This window comes from Epargyreus clarus, unplaced genomic scaffold, assembly GCF_041222505.1.
Source record: "Epargyreus clarus isolate Ecla_fem2 unplaced genomic scaffold, WU_Ecla_fem_2.2 ptg000009l, whole genome shotgun sequence".
In the NCBI taxonomy this organism is placed as follows: Eukaryota; Metazoa; Arthropoda; class Insecta; order Lepidoptera; family Hesperiidae; genus Epargyreus; species Epargyreus clarus.
In genome coordinates, this window is record NW_027332217.1 from 15,970,415 (window position 1) to 15,990,000 (window position 19,586).

The 19,586-nt window shown below is 45.5% G+C and overlaps 2 protein-coding genes and 1 long non-coding RNA gene across 3 annotated transcripts; all 3 read left to right on the forward strand.

Annotated features, from left to right (window-relative positions):
- The first annotated feature begins 2,603 nt into the window (after positions 1–2,603).
- Positions 2,604–7,203, forward strand: LOC140745107 (uncharacterized). Its single transcript, XM_073076881.1, has 7 exons — positions 2,604–2,839; positions 2,915–3,092; positions 4,045–4,234; positions 4,330–4,648; positions 5,223–5,774; positions 5,976–6,399; positions 6,891–7,203. The coding sequence occupies exons 1-7, from the start codon at positions 2,773–2,775 to the stop codon at positions 7,078–7,080; spliced, it is 1,920 nt and encodes a 639-aa protein (XP_072932982.1). The 5' UTR covers positions 2,604–2,772; the 3' UTR covers positions 7,081–7,203.
- A 6,567-nt stretch (positions 7,204–13,770) lies between these two features.
- LOC140745108 (uncharacterized) lies at positions 13,771–14,482 on the forward strand. Its single transcript, XR_012102623.1, has 2 exons — positions 13,771–13,886; positions 14,243–14,482. It is a non-coding gene; the product is annotated as an uncharacterized LOC140745108 (long non-coding RNA).
- A 916-nt stretch (positions 14,483–15,398) lies between these two features.
- On the forward strand, positions 15,399–19,558 carry LOC140745163 (uncharacterized). The gene is made up of 7 exons (XM_073076934.1): positions 15,399–15,988; positions 16,307–16,386; positions 16,498–16,995; positions 17,080–17,264; positions 17,341–17,426; positions 18,358–18,617; positions 19,233–19,558. Exons 1-7 carry the CDS (start codon positions 15,931–15,933, stop codon positions 19,536–19,538), a joined length of 1,473 nt encoding a protein of 490 aa, XP_072933035.1. The 5' UTR covers positions 15,399–15,930; the 3' UTR covers positions 19,539–19,558.
- Positions 19,559–19,586: the final 28 nt, after the last annotated feature.

The window sequence follows — 19,586 nt, forward strand, 5'->3', positions numbered from 1 at the left end:
AACAATCTAGCAAGCAAGATCAACCAAAATAGCATCGGAAATGACTTTACTCTTGGAGCCCTCACAGCTAGCAATCTCTTACATCAAATGAAGGAAATCCAAGGCATGCTATTAGATCGAATTACAGACGTTTACCAAGGAAAATTTAATTTTCATCTCATAACTCCGGATCAGCTTTTGCATGAACTTAGTGCAATTACTACGCAGCTATCCTCCGACGTGATTCTACCTATTGAGAATGTCCATAACGATCTCCGTAAAATATATCCATTACTTAAAATTAAAACGAGAATGTTGAAAGATTACCTACTATTCGAAATACGAATACCCCTTACAAGCAGAGATACTTACGAACTATACAAACTCATATCCATACCGCATCCAACTAAAAACAATAGTATGATAACTTTAATTCCCAAATCTGAACATGTAGCAATTAACTTACGAAAAGATACGTACATTCCTGTTTCCGAGCAGCAACTCAGCAAATGTCTTCGACAGGAATCCGACACGTATTTATGTTATCCTCAGTTCCCTATTTATCAGCTGAGAGGCGATTACGACTTATGCGAGACTGCAGACGCAGCAAGGACGTCGTGTCGATTACTAACAGTTCCGTGTAACAACAGGTGGGTCAGTTTGAATAGCTTAAATACCTACTTGTACTTTGTTGTAATCAATGCACCGTACGAGTTCATTGCGGAGTAGATCAAGTTACGCCTTATCAACTAGCTGGAGCAGGCATAGTAACATCAAGCTCAGACAACTGTATGATAAAGACAGACGACATTCTTATGTACTCACACAAAATGGAACAATCGAACGTTTTACATTTACGACCTGAGGTGATCGTCACGGATGTACCGCCGATAAATCGTCTTTTTAATTTATCTATTCCATTGCTCAACTTGAAAGATCGTGACATCGAACTTAGAAAGGGAGAATTGGACAAAATCGACAAGAGCATCCGCAATATTCAAAGACAAGCAGATTTTGTGGACGTATCTGTCCATGATATTCACCACTACGTTGCCATCTATGTGATGTTCGTGGTGGTAGGCATCGTGGGAGCGGCATTGTTATCGAGACGTGTACGACGCAGATGGCAAGTCGCCGGAGCTGATGCGTTGCAGCACACGCCTTCGGAGCAGGAAGCTGTCGTCGAGCGGCGACCGAACACATCGGTCCAGCGCCAGCCGACAGCCCCAACGACTTTCAGGGCTACCTCTCGAAGCAGGGGTACCGACATTCCGAGTGTATCGTGTGATCAGTGTGTGTGCACTAAACAAGATCGCGGTACCGTACCCGATCATCGAAAATCGGTGTTTGAGTGATTTAATGCGTTACGCTATAAAACTTGAAACGAACTTATTTTCATAATTATCATTGTTTATCTTATTTTTTCTCCCCCGGGAGCATGTACGGGCTAATACCGTACATATAATAATTAGTGTTTTGTCAGCATTTTGGGTCCCGCGCGCGGTCGTCATAAGCAATTTACCTCAGTACGCAATTAACTGTCTACCGCGACGCGTGTACTCAATCTATCTCTATTTTGTATTGTCATAATCTCATTGAATGTGGATAAATAAATCATAGCAAGTAACTAGCCTTTTCATCATAGCAACTAGCTTTTATATTACACATTTAAGTTTTTTAAGTTATAAAATATTTCTGATGCATATTAACCTGCTTATCCATTTTTGCATATTTTTGGTAAATTGTCCGATTGTGCTTAGACAAAAATACTTTCAATCATTGTTCTTGATTATTCCTAATAATACTATATAGAAAAATCGCACTAGGTAATAAAAACATTGCAGGAATCTAAATAAAAACATAACAATATTTTTTGTTTCAAACTGTATGAATATCCACACCGATAAACGTCGTATTTCGTAACACGCTACGTGACGTCATGTTTCGATTCGACCAATGGCAATGCATTTTGCAAATTAGAATTTCGCTCGCATAATTTCCGATTTTTGATTTAGTTTTAAACAATTCAATACGAAATAAATAAAAAAAATATAGTTTAGATGTAATTTCAGGACCATAAGTATGCATGCATATTCCCTATATTTCATTTCAGATATATCTTGGTCGCACAATGATATCTGTAGAATTGTATTGTGTAGTCACGGTTCCCAACTTAGGGGTTTTCCCCCCAAATTTAGGGGGTAAATGAGTGGTATGGGATTTTTTTAGGGGTTTTATATGTCTAGGGGTATTTTTAGGGGTTTTCTGAATATATAATATTCTGAATACAATAGAACTATTCAATCTAATGATAGTCATTTTTATATGATCAACAAATCATATTCAAATAATAGTAATAGTAATAATAATATTAATATAGCCGGCGCGGCGAGCTAAAAAAAAAAGGGAAACGTGTCATAACTGTAATATATTTTTAGGGGAATTTTCAAATAATTGGGCCAATTTTAGGGGGTTTTGACTTAAGTTTAGGGATAAATGTTCACTATTCTAGAATGAACACTGCATTGGCATTGATGTAAGATTTGTTTTATGTATATAAGTGTTACATTCAATTTGTGAACGTAATAAAAAAAAAATATATATTTCTGAGAGTTGGTAACACTGTGTGTAGTACTTGTCAATTTGACAATTAAATCTATCTTTTTGCAAAGGTTATTTACTTATTTGTAAACACATCACATTCACATATAGTTTACTATCGTGTAGAATTCTTTGAAAATATACCAGATACGATCAATATTTTATTCGTAATTTTCCATTTTTTGCATTTCAATGCCACTATTTCCAGCGTATGGTGAAAATAATGTCGAAGATGTCGCTAATAAAGCAGAATCTCAAGGTGAACATCAACATGGATTGAACATTTTTCTTGTAATTATATAAAAGGAAATATACGTATTCAATTCGCTTATAGATGCGTGGGAAGCTACCGAGTCAAGAGAGGCTCAGCTGTTGGCAAGTGATACCGACGACGAGGCGCCGGCCCCGCGCGCCGCGCCCGCGCCCGCCGCGCGCGACGACTTCTACCTGGACAGCAAGCTGGACCGCGGCAACCTCCGCGTCTCCACGCTCTACTACCCCGGCAGGCCACAGTGGGTTTTATTGTTTTCATTACATTTGTTGCTCATCATATTTGAATGGTGTATATAAGAGTTAAGTAAATGTAAGAAGACTTATACCCGACCAAGCGAACTAGACAAACCTCGTGGAATGCGGCCTCCCTCCTCGAGTACTGCCCCATGCCCCGCTCACATCCTAGTATTGTTCGCAGCAGTGAGAGTTTACTCACTCTCACTATTCACAAATAATTTCTGGATTATTTTCTTTGTTTAATGTTGTTATTGTTATTAATGTACATAGTTATTGTTTATTTGTTATTTAGTATGTGTTTATTGTTAAGTTTTGACTGTGCCGTGTGCTATGACAGCATCAAAATGGGGAAAAATAAGTCTATTCATAGCAGAGAGTGAACAATGATATTTCAAGTTACATTACATTACCTTTTACATTATTTTTTTGTACTCATTAGTTTTCGTAACAGACATTAAAGTATAAACAATTAGGCAGAAATTATTAAAATATACATTTCATAGGTATAAATCAACATTTCACAACAAATAATTTAATTTTTGCTAGCGCTACACACTGAAGCCACATTTGACGTCGTCTAGGTGGATTGGTCGAGTAGTACTATTCTAATTGAACGCAATGCATGTACTATCTACTATGTAAGATCTAAAAACTGTATGAAGAAAAATATTTCAGGATCTCTGGTGGGAGCAAACTTTATATATGCTCATCTGAAGTAGTAATTAGTAAAATAAAGATAAGGATCAGGAGTCCTGCAACAAGAGAGAGAGAGAGATGATTCTTCTTTCTCTTTCACCCTCTTCGCATGTACGCGTTATTGCCTCATGACTGGGGGCCATTGGTGGACCGCCTCTTCCGCCCCCCACTTAATCCACTAGAGACTACACTATTTTTTTACCTCTCCTTGTAATTCTGCTTACAAATTGCAGTAGTTGCTTTTAATGATCAATATAGGTATGAGCGACATGGGAAGATCCTGGCGGGCGGCCGGGGGGCGGGCGAGGGCGCGCGGCGCTACTGGGCGCGGCGCGCGGCGGACGCGCCCGACGCCGCCGCCGCCGCCGAGCGCGCCGCCGCCTACCGCAGCATGCTGCGCGACCGCCCCACCGACGTGCGCCTCTGGGAGAGGTTCATAGACTTTCAGGTGTCATATTTACTCACTTTTGGAATGTATAATATTTTGGCAAGTAATACTCCTCGTATCGAGCTTATTTCTGGGCTCTGAAATTTGCATTTAAGGAGGTGTGTTCGGGCGCGGAGGCCGCGCTGACGGCGGCGGAGGAGGCCGCGGAGCATGCGCCGCATTCGCGGCGGCTCCGCACGCGGCTGCTGGCCGCCGCGGCCGTCGCGCTGCCCCGCGAGCAGCTGCTGCGGCGCTTGCGCGAGCTGCTGACGCGCGAGCGCAGCGCGCGGCGCCGCGTGGAGCTGTGGGAGCGGCTGCTGGAGGCGGCGGGCGGCGCGGCGGCGGGCGCGGCGGCGGTGCGCGCGGCGGCGGCGGCCGCCGTGGCCGACACGCGAGCGTACCCACCCGCCTACCCACGTCTGCTGCACGCCTACGGTGACCTTTTTTTTTTTTACGAGGGGGAAACCTTCAAATGGTACCCCATGCCGGTGGGAGCGACACGAGATTATGTGGGATTCTTACCGCATTAAAACCCCCCTGGGGGTCGTCCTCGGCACTGCGTAGCGGACTCCGGGTTGTCCAAAGGAACGCAACCGGAGTCCTCTTAGCGCGTTACCCCGTGGGGATCCGCCCAGGTGAGCTTGGTACTCACCTCACCGTCTGGTGTGTACGATGGTATGCGACCACAAATACAGCCGTCCTGCCCGGGGTCGCTACCGGGCGGTTCGAGCTCCCACTTGCCACCCGCAACCCTGGGAGCCCCCTTTTAGTGGGCTCTTACGACAGGCAGGAGATACTGTAGTCCTATTCTACTCCCAGAACTACAGGCATGAACGCCTACGGTGACCTATCTCCTTGGTCGGGTTACAAATTAATTTTGCAAATTTAATAAATGTACCATAAGGAGTTATTAGAATAAGTGTTAAATATAATTAAATAAGTGTAACTTCATGTAGGAAGATGTTTCTAGAATTGACTTTCTTTAATTAAATACTATAATGTCCATCAGGAGTGTTCCTGCGCATGGCCGGGTTGTGGGAGGAGCTGGTGCTGCTCGTGGAGCTGCTGGCGGCCATGACATGCGCGCCCGCCGCGTTCCCGCCGCCCGCGCCCGCCGCGGCCGAGCGCCGCCTGCGCGAGCTGGAGGAGCGCGCGCTGGGCGGCGGCCTGCCGCTGCCCGCCGTGTGGGTGCGCGTGGAGCGCGCGCGCGCCGGCGCGCACTGGCGGCCCGCGCCCGCCGCGCCGCCGCCGCCCGACCCGCAGCGCGCGCCGCTGCCGCACGACCTGGCCGACCTGCTGCAGCCGCTGGTGGGCGAGCGCCACGCGCTGCTGCTGTGCGCGGCGCTGCTGCGGCTGGCCAAGGTGCCGCCGCTGCCGGGCGCGGGCGGGCCGGCGCGCGCCTGGCCGCCCGGCGCGCCGGACTGCGCGGAGGCGCTGCTGCCGCTGCTGCGCGCCGCGCGCCGCCTGCCGCCCGCGCACCCCGCGCGCCTCCGCCCGCGCCCCGCGCGCCGCTTGCTGCAGCTGCTGCTCGACCCGCCGCACTACTTCAGCGACGACACCGGTATGCGACGCTTCTCTTCCTTTATCGAGTTACGAGTTGACTCTGGAACGTTACATTTTTGAGCGGCGACTCGTCCCCGCCCATCTTCGTTCCGAGATCGTTTTCCGCATCGTTTCCGCTTCTCGCGATAGGTAAATTTTTTGCAGAAATATTTCCTTCGGCGACCGTAGAAAATGATTCCTGCACCGATTCTCTTTAAAGGATACCTGAGCTGGGTGAGGTCCCTGTGGGACGCGTGCTGCGGCTGGGTGACGGGGGAGCGGCGCGTGGCGCTGCTGTGCTGGCGGCTGCGCTGGCTGCACGCGCTGCTGCTGCTGGTCGATCGGGAGGAGGACGGGGGAGCGGAGGAGGTCCGAGAGACGAATCGTTCCCTTCCGCGGTCGACTTTCGTCCCTCCTTCGCCGTTACAAACGTACCTTCCGTCGGCGCAGGTGGCGCGCATCCGCGACGAGGCGCGCGCGGCGCTGAAGCGCTTCGGGGACGGGTCGCCGCTGGCGTTCGGGCAGTTCGCGCGCATCGAGCGCGAGGCGGGCGGCGGCGAGCGCGCCGGCCGCGCGGCGCTGCGGGCCCTGCGCGCCGCGCTGGCCGCCGCCGCGCCGCAAGAGCACGCGCTGCACGTCGCCAGGTATATACCGCCCGTATCCCTGTAGTTGCGGGACTAGAATAGGCCTCCGGTATCCCCTGCCAGTCGTAAGAGGCGACTGAAGCGGGGCTTCCGGGGTTGCGGGCGGCGGGAGTGGGGAGCTCGAACCGTCTAGTGAGCGACTCCGGGAAAGACGGCAGGATGTGTGGTCGCATACCTTCGTGAACACCAGATGGTGTGAGAGAAGCTAAAACTGCTCTCCCAGGGCGAAGCCCGATCGGGGCATCGCGTTCGGAGGACTCCGGTTGCGTTCCGTCGGAGATTCCGGAGTTCTTCAACGAGCGTTGAAGACAGCCACCGGGGGGGCTTTAGGGTGGTAAAAATCCCACATAACCCAGCGTCGCTCCCACGTCGTCGGGTACCTTTTGAAGGTTTCCCCCTCATTAGAAAAACAAAAAGGTACCGCCCGCGTCCGCCCGCTGCGCCGCCTGCCTCGCTCCGCCCCGTTACCTATCCGCCGTTTGCGCTCGCAGGATAGCGTACGAGGTGAGCGCGACGGGCGAGCCGGGCGCCGACCGCGCGGCGCTGGGCGCGGTGGCGGCCGCCGTGCTGGGCCGCCCGCCGCCGCTCGAGCCGCAGCCGCCCTCCGCCGACGACCTGCAGGAAGCGCTGCGAATCGTGAGTCGAACCAAATTTATTTACATCAGCATTCTATCGAATTAAACCAGTGATAGCCTAATGGTTAAGAAACTCGTTAAGAACTCAAAACTCGTTCAAATTCCAGGCATGCACCTCTGATTTTTCAAACTTATGTGCGTATTAGAAATTAATTATCACTTGCTTAAACAGTGATTGTCTGATTTCCGTCAAAATCAGTCGTGTTGCTCGCGTGCTCTAAATAAGAGCAGAAAGTGCATACGAATCATAACATTGTCGTCGCGCCGCCGGCCGCGCCGCGTTCGTTGCGATGACCCAGTTAAAGTGCAAGGTGTTATAACCGATTGTTTTATAATATTAAGGTGCAGCTACACTTGTCGTAAGTATGGCAAAGCAATCTCCTTTGAAAATAAAAACAGATACTGTACATATGCTCTATGAAGCATACAAAAAAGAAAAAGCTGAGAGAGAAAATCTCGAAAGCATTATTACCAACTTTAAGAGCCAAATAGCTCAACTGCAGCTAGAGATCACAGAGTTGAAAGCCCAGAAGAATACAGAGGGGAATGAGAACATTCCCAATAAGCAGCCAACTCGTCCGGTGGCATACTCTATCGACGAGGAGGAACTTGCTAAAGAAACGGAGTGGATAAGGCAGAAAAGCCGAAAGAAACGGAAATTAACGACATCACCCACTTCCGTCGAACAAGATGCCTGCGAAAAAATGGCACCAGAAAAAATTAAAAAGATTCCTCAGCCACCACCCATTATAGTGGATGGTATAATAAACTATCAAAATTTTTATGATTTTCTTACTCAACATGTTATTGGGAATACCTTCAGTGTTAAAATGATGAGTAAGGATAAAGTCAAAATTAACACCGTTAACGAAGACAGCTACAGAACACTCACAAAAAGTCTGTCTGAGAAACAATTAATATGGCACTCTTATGAATATAAACGTGAGAGGCCAATACGGGTTGTTGCAAAAAAATTACACCATACATGTGATCCGAGAAGAATCGTGGAAGATTTACAAGAAAAAGGGTTTAAAATTTTGGAAGCTATAAACAAGCTAAGATGGAAGAATAAAGAGCCACTTGACATGTTTATGCTTACGTTTAATAATGAAGAAGATATTAACAAGGTTTATAATATAAAATCGATTTTAGGTTGTAAAGTGGAAATTCATCCACTGAAAACTTCGAAATTAATTCCTCAATGTAAAAGGTGCCAAAACTATGGTCACACACAGAAATATTGCGGAAGAGAACCAAGATGCGTCAAATGTATTGGCAAACATCTTACTACGGAATGTCAGAAACCAGCAGACGCTAAAGCTAAATGCATTCACTGTGGCGAAGCTCATCCCGCGAACTATAGAGGATGCATCGTGGCAAAAGAGATGCAAAAAATTAAAAACAAAAATCATAAGAAGCCAAGAAAAAGTGAAAACCTGCAGACAATTCCAGAACAGCGGTATCTAAAAACTACTGACAAAAATGTCACTTTTGATATAAAAAATCAGGAACCAAACAGAAAAGACACAATGAAATCTTATGCTCAAGTAGCAGCATCCAACAAAAAGTTACAACTACAGTCAAATCCGATTACAAACAAAGAAACTGAAGATGAAACTGAAGCCTGCCTACAGTAAATATTTAAATTTAAATAAATATTTTAGTCATTATTGATAACACACACACACACACGCATACACACACATACACACGCACACACCTACACACAATTACGCATTAACGCCCTCACGCATGAGTTACATATCTTCTTTTGATTGTGTCCATAGTTTGTTAAATGTTTGTTTGTTACTTATTTCTCTATTTCATATGTTTGTCTCTCTGCATGATACGTTTTTATTACGTTTATTTATTTACGTTTTTTTATTGTTTCGAGTTTCGATCTAAAGGTAAAAGCGAGTGAATGATTGGGAACCCAGAACCTTTTCTCCCGCATAACACCATAGGGAGAAGGGGGTGACTGAAAACCAGCGCTGCACAGGATAACAATCTCTGTCAGTAAAAGCTGAGGCACTTCCTTTTGCCCAGAATTAATTTTAAGTTATCTTGTAATGTGTATATTTTTATTTTAATGGCAATAAATGTTTATATTATTATTATTATTATTAAGATAAATTAACTCAAATTCTTAAGTTCATGACAACATTCAATGAACGGCTCAATAAAATAGAGAAAGATATTATCACACGTACTAATAAATTATAATGGGTCGTATACTAAAAATTATGACATGGAACGCAAACGGGCTACATCAACATCAGTACGAACTTCAAGTAGTCCTCGATACCAAAAATATAGATATCTGCTTGATTTCAGAAACACACTTCACCTCACAGACACACATAAAATTTAAAGGGTATGCTGTATACCACGCGATCCATCCAGATAATTGCGCTAGAGGTGGAAGTGCTGTTATCGTTAAAGAAAGTTTGTGTTACTACGAACAATTTAAGCACCAAGAACATGATATTCAATCTGTGGCTATTGGTGTCGAAACTAAAGACTACCGTATAACTATTGCAGCAATCTATTGCCCACCTAGATATTCCATAAAGAAAGAACAGTATGTAAGATTTTTAAATAATTTAACCGAAAAATTCATCTTAGGTGGTGATTTTAATGCCAAAAATACCTACTGGGGCTCGAGATTAACAACTCCCAAAGGCAAAGAACTATTCAATGCCTTAAAAGAGGCTCATTGTGAAGTTATATCAACAGGACAACCCACATATTGGCCCACTGATCGTAACAAAGTTCCTGATCTAATAGATTTTTTTATATACAAAAATATATCAGGAGGTATCATGAGCATTGAGGGCTCGTACGATATGAACTCGGATCATTCACCAATTATTCTGACACTAAATCAAAGCTTTGTGCATAAAAATAGTCAGATAGGCCTAGTAACTAAGCAAACTGATTGGGAAAGTTTCAAGATAGATCTTTCTCGTAATATAAATTTGGATGTTCCCCTTAAAACTCCGGAACAAATAGAAAAAGAAGTCGATGGATTCGTCAAAATTATCCAAAATACAGCCTGGGAAAATACACCACAAACTAGGTTGAGAATTACTCGTCCTACATATCCAAGAGAAATTATCTATCTTATAAGCGAAAAGCGGAGACAAAGGAACAGATGACACCAAACTACGTCTCCTGAAGATAAGAAACATCTGAACAACCTAACAAAAACACTTAGGAGAAAAATTAAACAATTCAATAACGATACCCTGAAAACCTATTTAAAAGGCCTAACAAAAGATCGCAGCACAGACTACTCATTGTGGAAAGCAACTAAAGGATTAAAACGTCCAATCAAGCAGATTCCCCCGATTAAAGATAAGGATGGAAAATGGGTAATTGATGATACGCAAAAAGCTTCACAGTTTGCCTTTCACCTAGAAAAAATCTTCCAACACAATGATGGAGACTATAGTGATCACAATAGACTTTGTATAGAGCAGACAGAGCAAGACATTAAACTTGTGACGCCAAAAGAAGTACTAACAGAGATACAGCGCAGCATTAATCCAAAAAAAGCTCCTGGATTTGACTTGATCACGGGGGAAGTTATGAAGAACCTTCCGAGGAAAGCTGTAGTAAAATTAACTACCATAATTAATGCTTCATTTAGAATCCAATATGTTCCAGACTTATGGAAAGTTGCTGAAGTAATCATGATACCAAAACCGGGGAAACCGCCACATGACGTTGCATCATACAGACCTATCTCCCTATTACCTATAATGTCGAAGGTCTTTGAAAAGCTATTGTTAAAGCGACTCAAGCGCATATTAAAACATAAAAAAATAATACCAGACCATCAGTTTGATTTTAGAGAAAAACACTCCACAATTGATCAGATTCATAGAATTACCAATACAATAGAGAAATCATTAGAAGAGAAGAAAGTCTGCTCCGCAGTATTCTTAGATGTAGCGCAAGCCTTCGATAAAGTCTGGCATGAAGGTTTGACATTAAAGTTAAGAGAAATGCTACCAAAACAATTCTCAGAAATTTTAATATCCTATATTTCAAATAGAGCTTTCCGAGTGAGACAAGGAGAAGCATACTCCGATCTCAAGCAAATAAAAGCTGGAGTACCACAAGGCAGTGTATTGGGGCCGGTCCTGTACCTCTTATACACCTGTGACATTCCAGAAACAGAAAACAACATCTTTGCAACTTTTGCGGATGATACTGCAATCTTAGCTGTTGGGAATGATCACGCTGAAGCAGCGGGGAAATGCCAATTAGCTATCAACAGAGTAGTTAACTGGACGAAAAAGTGGCGAATGAAGCTCAATGAAAGCAAATCAGTGCACGTCGACTTTACAAATAGGCATAATAACTATCAACCTATATATATAAATACTACACCTATACCATACGCAAATACAGCCAAATATCTTGGCATGACTCTTGATGCGAAGCTGCGCTGGAAAGCTCACGTCAAGAAAAAACGGGATGAGCTAGAGCTGAAATATAGAGCTATGCATTGGCTGCTTGGGAAACATTCCTCGCTGTCTACATACAATAAGTTATTATTATACAAACAAGTCCTAATGCCAGTATGGACACATGGTATTCAACTCTGGGGCTGTACCAAAAAAAGTAATGCAGAAATTATTCAAAGATTTCAAAATAAAGTACTTAGGAGTATTGCAAATGCACCTTGGTTTGTAAGAAATGAAGATCTACATCGGGACCTTAAAGTAGACCTTGTCAAAAAAGTAATTAATACGTATGCCGAAGGTCATCAAAACAGACTTCATCATCACGTTAATATCGAGGCTATCCAGCTCCTCGATACAACGGACCTAGTGAGAAGACTCAAACGGACTAAACCCTTTGAGCTTGTGACATAACACAGTGTAGTGTTAGTGAAATAGTGATAAGTGAACATTATAGAACACAAGAACAATGTGTCTACTCCCTTATGTGTTAAATCAAAGAAGTGCAGTGTCAGAGGACGCCACCTTCATTATATGATTATTTAGCAGTTTAAGTTAGCGTAGAATTACTCATTAGTCATAAATTAGGCTAGATCGTAATTAATATAAAGTACTTATTAGTCACTTGGTACTTTATACAAACAAAAAAAAAAAAAAAAAAAACTTGCTTAAACGGTGAAGGAAAACATCGTGAGGAAACCTGCACACCTGAGAGATTTGAAAAAAAATAATAATCTCAATGGTATGTGAAGTCTACCAATACGCACTTCGCCAGCGCGGTGGACTATGGCCTAAACCTTCTCATTCTGAGAGAAGACCCGTGCCCAGCAGTGGGACAATAATTGGTCGATCATTATGATGATTCGATCGAATCGCTTTCTTTCTCGATACGAGAAGACCGACCGTCGTCGGGAGCGAGGGAAGAACGAGCCGCATTCGAGTCGCGTCGCGAGCGTCGCCGGCCTAAAATCGTTCACCTAAAACTGTCTCGCAGTGCGAGGAGCGCTGCTCGGAGCTGGAGCGCGGATTCGCCGCGGAGGATGACGAGGCGGAGGGCGGCGAGGAGGCGGCGGAGTGGTGCGCGGCGCTGCTGCCCGGCGCGGGCGAGTGGGCGGCGGCGCGCGCGCTGCTGGCGCCCGGCGCGCGCCGCGCCCGCCTGCTGCGCGCGCTGGTGGCCGGCGCCGACGGCCCGCGCGAGCCGCCCGCGCGCGCCGAGCGCTACTACGAGCAGGGCGCGTGCGCGCTGGTGGCCGCCAGCGGCCGCGAGCAGCGCACGGCGGCCGCCGCCGGCGCCCTCGCACACCGCTTCCCGCACAACGCGTACCTTGCGCTCGGTATGTTTATCGTGTTATCTTATTGGTAATAAATTTATAATTTTTATATTTTGTTTTGGGTTTTAGTGTTTAATTATTGTTTCTCTTTTGTGGTTGTTTATTTTTATATATACGTAATAATCTTTTTCATTTTTATTCCCCCATTGATTTTATTCGTAGTTTCAAAGCTTTTGAAGGTGTACTTGAAAAGTGATGAGGTTTTTAATCATTTATAGTAGCAACAATAATACATATTTTTTTATTTATTAGGTCCACGAATTGAATGTAACACTACAGATTCAATATAAACAAAAGAAATCTTACATTAATAACAATACAGTGTCCATTCTAAAATAGTGTACACATCTTACAAAGAGATTATAAGACATGAGTTAACAAAAATGAAAAAAAAAACAGCAATAAGAATATCTAACTAGTTTACAATAACGTATTCAATTTTAGCTGAGGTCAATGAGGTGAACCATGAAATATGTCAAAGGATGAACATATGCCATTGTATGACGATCGATCAACGATCGACATTTTTTAAGAAGCCCTCACAAAACATCATACCATGAATAATTTTGAAAAGAAAAAAATATCTGAAATTTTACGACGGGCACATAATTATTTCGTATTATAAAAGTATAATCTACTTTCATATCAGTGTAATCGTTTGCAGTTACACTCATATGAAAGTAGATTATAGGTTCTATAAGCTTGAGCAAAATGTTTAACTCGGAGCATTTCTCACCCCAGCGGCAGCGGGCGCGCCGCTGTGGGCGCGGTGCGAGGAGGCCGCCACGCAGCGGCTGGGCGCGCTGGCGCCGCCGCGCGCGCCCGCCGCCGCCCTGGCCGCCGCGCTGCCCGCGCTGCTGGGCGCGGCGGCGGCGGGCTGGGCGGGCGGCGCGGCGGAGCGGGCGGCGCGCGCGGCGGGGCGGGCGGCGCGCGGCGGGGCGGGCGGCGCGCTGCTGGCCGCCGCCGCGCTCGAGGCGGAGGCGCGCGCGCCGCGCCCGCGCCTGCCGCACGCGCTGTACGCCGCGCTCGACGCCGCGCCCGCCGCCAAGGTACGCTCTCCGGGGAGCGGCGAGCGAAGGTCGTCGCGGACTGGGCTACAATATATGGAGTGAGCTACTCGAATGGGCAAAATGAAGCTTTTCTTTTAGTTTGTCATTTATCATTCCAGAACTCGATCCTCATAAGCGACACGTAGTTTAGTTTTATCAAAAGTGGCCTCGTAACTCGGTTTAGCATTTTTCGTTAACCCTTACGATCTCGGAATTAGCAATGAAGACCTACTTGAAAAATTCACTCTGTATATTGTAGCAAGAACGAGCGTCGTCGCTCGCCGAATATGATAATCTCAAAATTTGGTTAAATCTCGTGCGACACTAACCGGTCGGTGGAATGCATGTCCCGGCAGTGGCTGTACGTGCGCGGCGCGGCGCTGTGCGGCGGCGAGGCGGCGGCGCTGGCCGACGCGCTGCTGGCGCGCCAGCTGCGGGCGCACGCGCTGCTGGACGAGCTGGCCGCGCTCGCCTGACCGCCCGACCCGGCCGACGTACGGCGTTGCAAGTTTTGGGAAAGGAAGATCGACTACTCGACGAGAGGTGGCCCCACGCGATAATCGTTTAATTTTGTACAAATAAATTAAAATTAAAAATTGTTGCGTTTTACTTATACGTCCTGATTCTTATAATCGATACTGTGGTGATAATAACGATGGTAGCGATAGTAATAACACAAGTGTGTTTTCTACGATTAACGTACGAGCAACAACCCGGCTATCGACCATCGATGACAGTCATTGGCTGTCGCTAGCGACCGGCGTGTCGTTAGACCCTTGAGAAAATACTAATGGTCTCGTCGGACATGTACGTTCGTAAATCACGATGGTTAATCTTAAGATTTACTGGTCAATCTGAAGATGACACAGTAAGATTTACTGATCGAGTTTTAATTTTTCCATTCACCGTTTAAAGGATTGTCCATTCGTTACACCTTTAGGGGGCATCCATTAATTACGTGTGACGTTTTTAGCGATTTTAGAAATTTATTACAAATATCTCGTTTTCTATGGGTTTTACGCTATTTGTATTCACATGTGCGCTCTGCCATCTATCTCGAAAACGGTTCGGATACAAAAAAAATTCAAACAAAAGTTGTAGAAAATTCAATCCTCTAGAATATTTATAATAAATACAAATAGCATAAAATCCGTAAAAAGCGAGATATTTGCGTTAAATGTGTAAAATATAGATTTTTTGAACTTTGACCTTAGCATTTATGTAGACGCCGACACCCTACGATAGGTAGGTTTTGAGACAAGTTTTATATGGTCAAAATAAAGGTTTTTAGAAGTTTACAGCCGACTATCTCTCTTTTCGCGGTGAAACCCTTATTTGCCTGGACTAAATGCATAATTATGGGACACCAACTAACTGCATTCTAGGGATGGCGATTCTCTCTGAAAAATATTAATATTGAAAAAAAGGTCATCAGTAATACGTACCTATCCGTCAGCAAAAATGTCTATAACATATTTAAGAACTTCGAAAAGATCGATTTTCTAGGATGAAAGATGGATTCACTGAATTGATTTTTTTTTGGCCCATAAGATAGATTCTTCGATTAATCGATCTCAGAACGCCATCCCTACTGCATTCTACAGCTCACATACAACACGTCGACACGACCTCCTGAAATCTGCTCTATCAACGAATGAGTAGTAAAATATGCAATAAATCTATTAAAATAGCGTTTTATGTACTTACAATATGGATTGCGTATAATCCGATGTCTAATTAAGTATTGTGTACCGTTGCGAAATGCAGTTTCTGAAAACTAGTTATACTAATCTATGCTAGTGATAAATTATATAATATTCTTACCTTTAGTTTGCTATGATTTCACTTTGATACCCTGTTGTAATAGATACGTGTACACCAAAATTTACACTGTAGTTGATACGTTTGGCAGAAGAGTTACGATGACAAATGTCAAACTATTGAAACGTGCGCCGGTGCCAGAAGTGAATGCTCATGGTACTCGTATGCGAACGGCATGAGCGCGTAGTGCTGGGGTGTCGGTGAAGCATTGCTGAGCAGGCAGATGGCCGCCGCGCGCGCGCTGCTGCTGCTGGCCGCCGCCGCGCTCGCCGCCGCGCTCGGTACGCTCGCCCGCCCGTCCCTTACGATACCAGCTAATGTTATTCAAATAAAACTATTACCAATTTAAATCCGAATGCAAATGATAATTATGTAAATTAGGTAACTTATTGTATAATAAGAGTAGTTGCATTTGTGACTCAGTAATCGACCAAGATCTAATCACAGATCGCCCAATATCAAAGAAATACATGTAAGGGACTTAAATTGTTCCGTAAATTATAAGAGACCTTGTAACCTGTTTATTAAATAAAATTAGGAATTTATTTTTTACTAATAATTCGATTACATGTTCAATTAAATATTATGTGTCACGCAAGGTTCAGAAGATGTAAGTTCAGGCGTTACGGTGGCCGAGAGCGCCGATCTCGACGAGGAAAGCGACTCCGCAGCGTTCATGGTGAGTGCGTGGTGCGGATATCGTTCCTACCATAATTATTCTTACAACAATATTATCAGTAGACCGTTCTGCCGGCCGGTCGAGTTAAATTCAATACACCCTGGTGGACAGGTCGTGGTGGAACACGAGGACGGGTGGCGCTGCAGCGCGTCCCTCGTGTCGCAGCGCACCGCCGTGACGACGGCGCGCTGCGCGCTGGGCCGCCGCGCCGCGCCGCGCGAGCTGTGGGCGCTCGCCAGCGCGCTGCTGGCCGCGCGCCCGCCCGCGCCGCCCGCCGCCGCCGCGCGCCGCGTGCGCCGCCTCGCGCTGGCCGCCGCCGCGCCGCCCGCCCTCGAGCTCGCCGTGCTCGAGCTGGAGGCGCCGTTCGGGGCGCGCGCGCGGGCTCGCCCGATCCTCCTGGCCGCGTCCCGGGGCGAGTGCGAGCGCGCGCGGCGCTGCAACGCGGTGCGCGCGCTGACGGCGCGGCCGCGGCGGCCCGCGCGCCGCGTGCGCCTGCGCGTCGTGGACGTGCGGCGCGCGGCGGCGGAGCGCTGCGCGGCGCGCGTGCCCGCCTGGCCGCCCGCGCCCGCCGACCGCCTCGTGTGCTACGAGGGCGACGAGCTCTGTGAGGTCAGTGCTCGCCGCCCGCCCCGGGCCGTTCTACCTCCGTGTGGAGGTCGAAATAATTTTTCGTTCGAATATAAAAATGTGTAGGTCGACTTGGGCGGCGGCGTCGTCTGCGACGGCAAGCTGTGCTCCGTGCTCGGCGACACCGCCGGTGCCGCGGCGGACGACGCGGCGGGGGGAGCGGCGCGCTGCAGCGACACGTACGCTACGCTCGCGGTGGCGCAATGGCGTCGCTTTCTACATTGCGCACATACGCTGCGTCTCTGTGGACGGTACGACTCAATTAAAACTACCGTAATTTTTCCAACCCAAAAATATTTAATAAAATAACGGAGTTACAATTCGCAGCGGTGACTGTGCGAAGCTGTGCACGGAACGACGCTTGATCCCTGAGGAAGACGGTGACAATGACACCTACATTTATCGAACCCCGGGTAAAAACTTTATTTTATTATTAATTAACCAATAACAACACCGTTAAGCACTGCTGTGTTCTGATTTGACGTACGTACGTACATACTTGTATATAGAATTATTAATCTAATTAATGGATTAATTTTAGCATTTGCATTGAAACATTTTAAAACATTCTAGAATTTTTTAGAAGTTTCTAGATCAGTACAAAAAATTTCAGAACTTTCTAGATCATTCTAGAAGTTCTCTAAAACTTTCTTTAGTCCGATTCATAATTAGGTGTCCAAAATGTAAACAAAGGTGTTGACCTATCAAGAAAATATGTGTCAAATGGCAGTGTCTTATTTTTGACAATATTAAATTAATACATCGATAATAAAATAATAATCTAAATAAATTAAACCCAATTCACATTTTCCAATATTTATATTAACTCAATTTAATTTTATACAGTAATAATAATAAAAAACAAGATTTAGGAGAGAAAATTAAATTGTGATAATGGTCACACAATCGGCATCCAAAACATTTTATGTGCCGCCATTTTTAAGTTTCGTAGTTGATATTATTCATTTTCGTGATCGTGATCGAACTCGAATTTATTCTAGTTTTCCTAGCGGGTTTTTTTTAATTGTGTGCAGTTATTAAGTTTTTGTTTTATGTTGAATTTTGTGAAATTTTTCTTTTCTTGTTAATTAGTTAAGGTTTGCAATACCTGTAATCGAATTTTGACAATGACATTTCTTTGTTTACATTTTGGACACCTACTTATGAATCAGACTATAGAACGATTACAATCATCGCACATATTTTGGAACTGTTTTGGTCATTCCAGAACCTTTCGATCTTTCTAGAACATTCTAGATTGATTACATCAATTCAAATGATTCAATTTTATAGCATATTTATCATGATCATGTAAAGTACTTAGTTATTATTTTATTTATTTAGTGAGAAATTGGAACACACAACTTGAAGTGACGAGATCGTCGTCGATGAGTAGCAGGGAGCCGCGGCCGGAGGGCAGCGCGGCGCCCACGCGCACCTCCTCGGCCGCCGCGTCGCGCCCGCCCGCACCCGCCGCGTCGCGCTCGGCCGCACCGCCCGCCGCCGCCGCCGGCACCTTAGGCACCTCCGCCGTCTTCACCGTAACCGACGCCATAACGCGTCCACCTGCTGCCGTCTTTGAGCCTAACCGTGCTGATTTTAAGGTTACATATCCACGATAGTTAAAAAATCTCGATAAACGTTTGTCAAGAGTACCTTTAACTATCAAAATCAATCAAAAAATATTTACCGCGTAAGCTTTAACTTATTTCCTGTAAAATGCCATTTTACTATTTTTGCTGAAATAACCATCCAAAGTAATTTCCTAATTAACTGATTCTAATAGTCTACTACGTCAAAACTAAGAGCGTCAGTAGAAACTGCTTATACCTACTTATGACACGGAGACATTATATGCTATTAATAATTTAATGTACAAGGTAATCGATACATCGAACAGAGCACCACAACTTAAACATAATCTATGCAATTAAACACTGCCTTATATAATAAATATACTGATATTACCATAATAATCTATGTTATCTTACTCACTGAAACGTGGCAACGTGACGTCCAGTACACACTAAATTAGAATGAAGTCGTAACTACTATGTGGAAATTCAAATTATTAACAATGTTCAGGGATCCATGTAAAATAGAGGAGATTTATATAAGATAATTGTATGATAATTTCGAAAATTATACGTCCTTGGTTTTATGGCGTGAGCCAGATCTTATCGCGGAAGATCGGCAGCGGCTGGGCTGCATCGTTTTAGGTGGGCCAATCGCAAAGTACTCTGGTGCGGTTGAAGGCTGGCGAGTACGGCGACAACGCGGCCGACTACGACGGCGACGAGCCGCCGCCGCCCACGCGCACGAGCGCCGCGCCGCCTGCCCTCGCCGCCGCACCCGCCCTCGCCGCCGACGACGCCGCCGCCGACGCCGCCCTGGCGCCCGACGCGACGCGTACGCCGCCCGCGCTGGAGCGCCGCGAGTCGCCGCTCACGCGCTCTGAAGCGCAATCCATCAACACTCTGTGTAAATTTAATATCGCTTATTTAATATTGATGTTCATGATGTAATTAAAAAAAATTAAACATTATATGTATCGTTTGATTAACGACCAACTT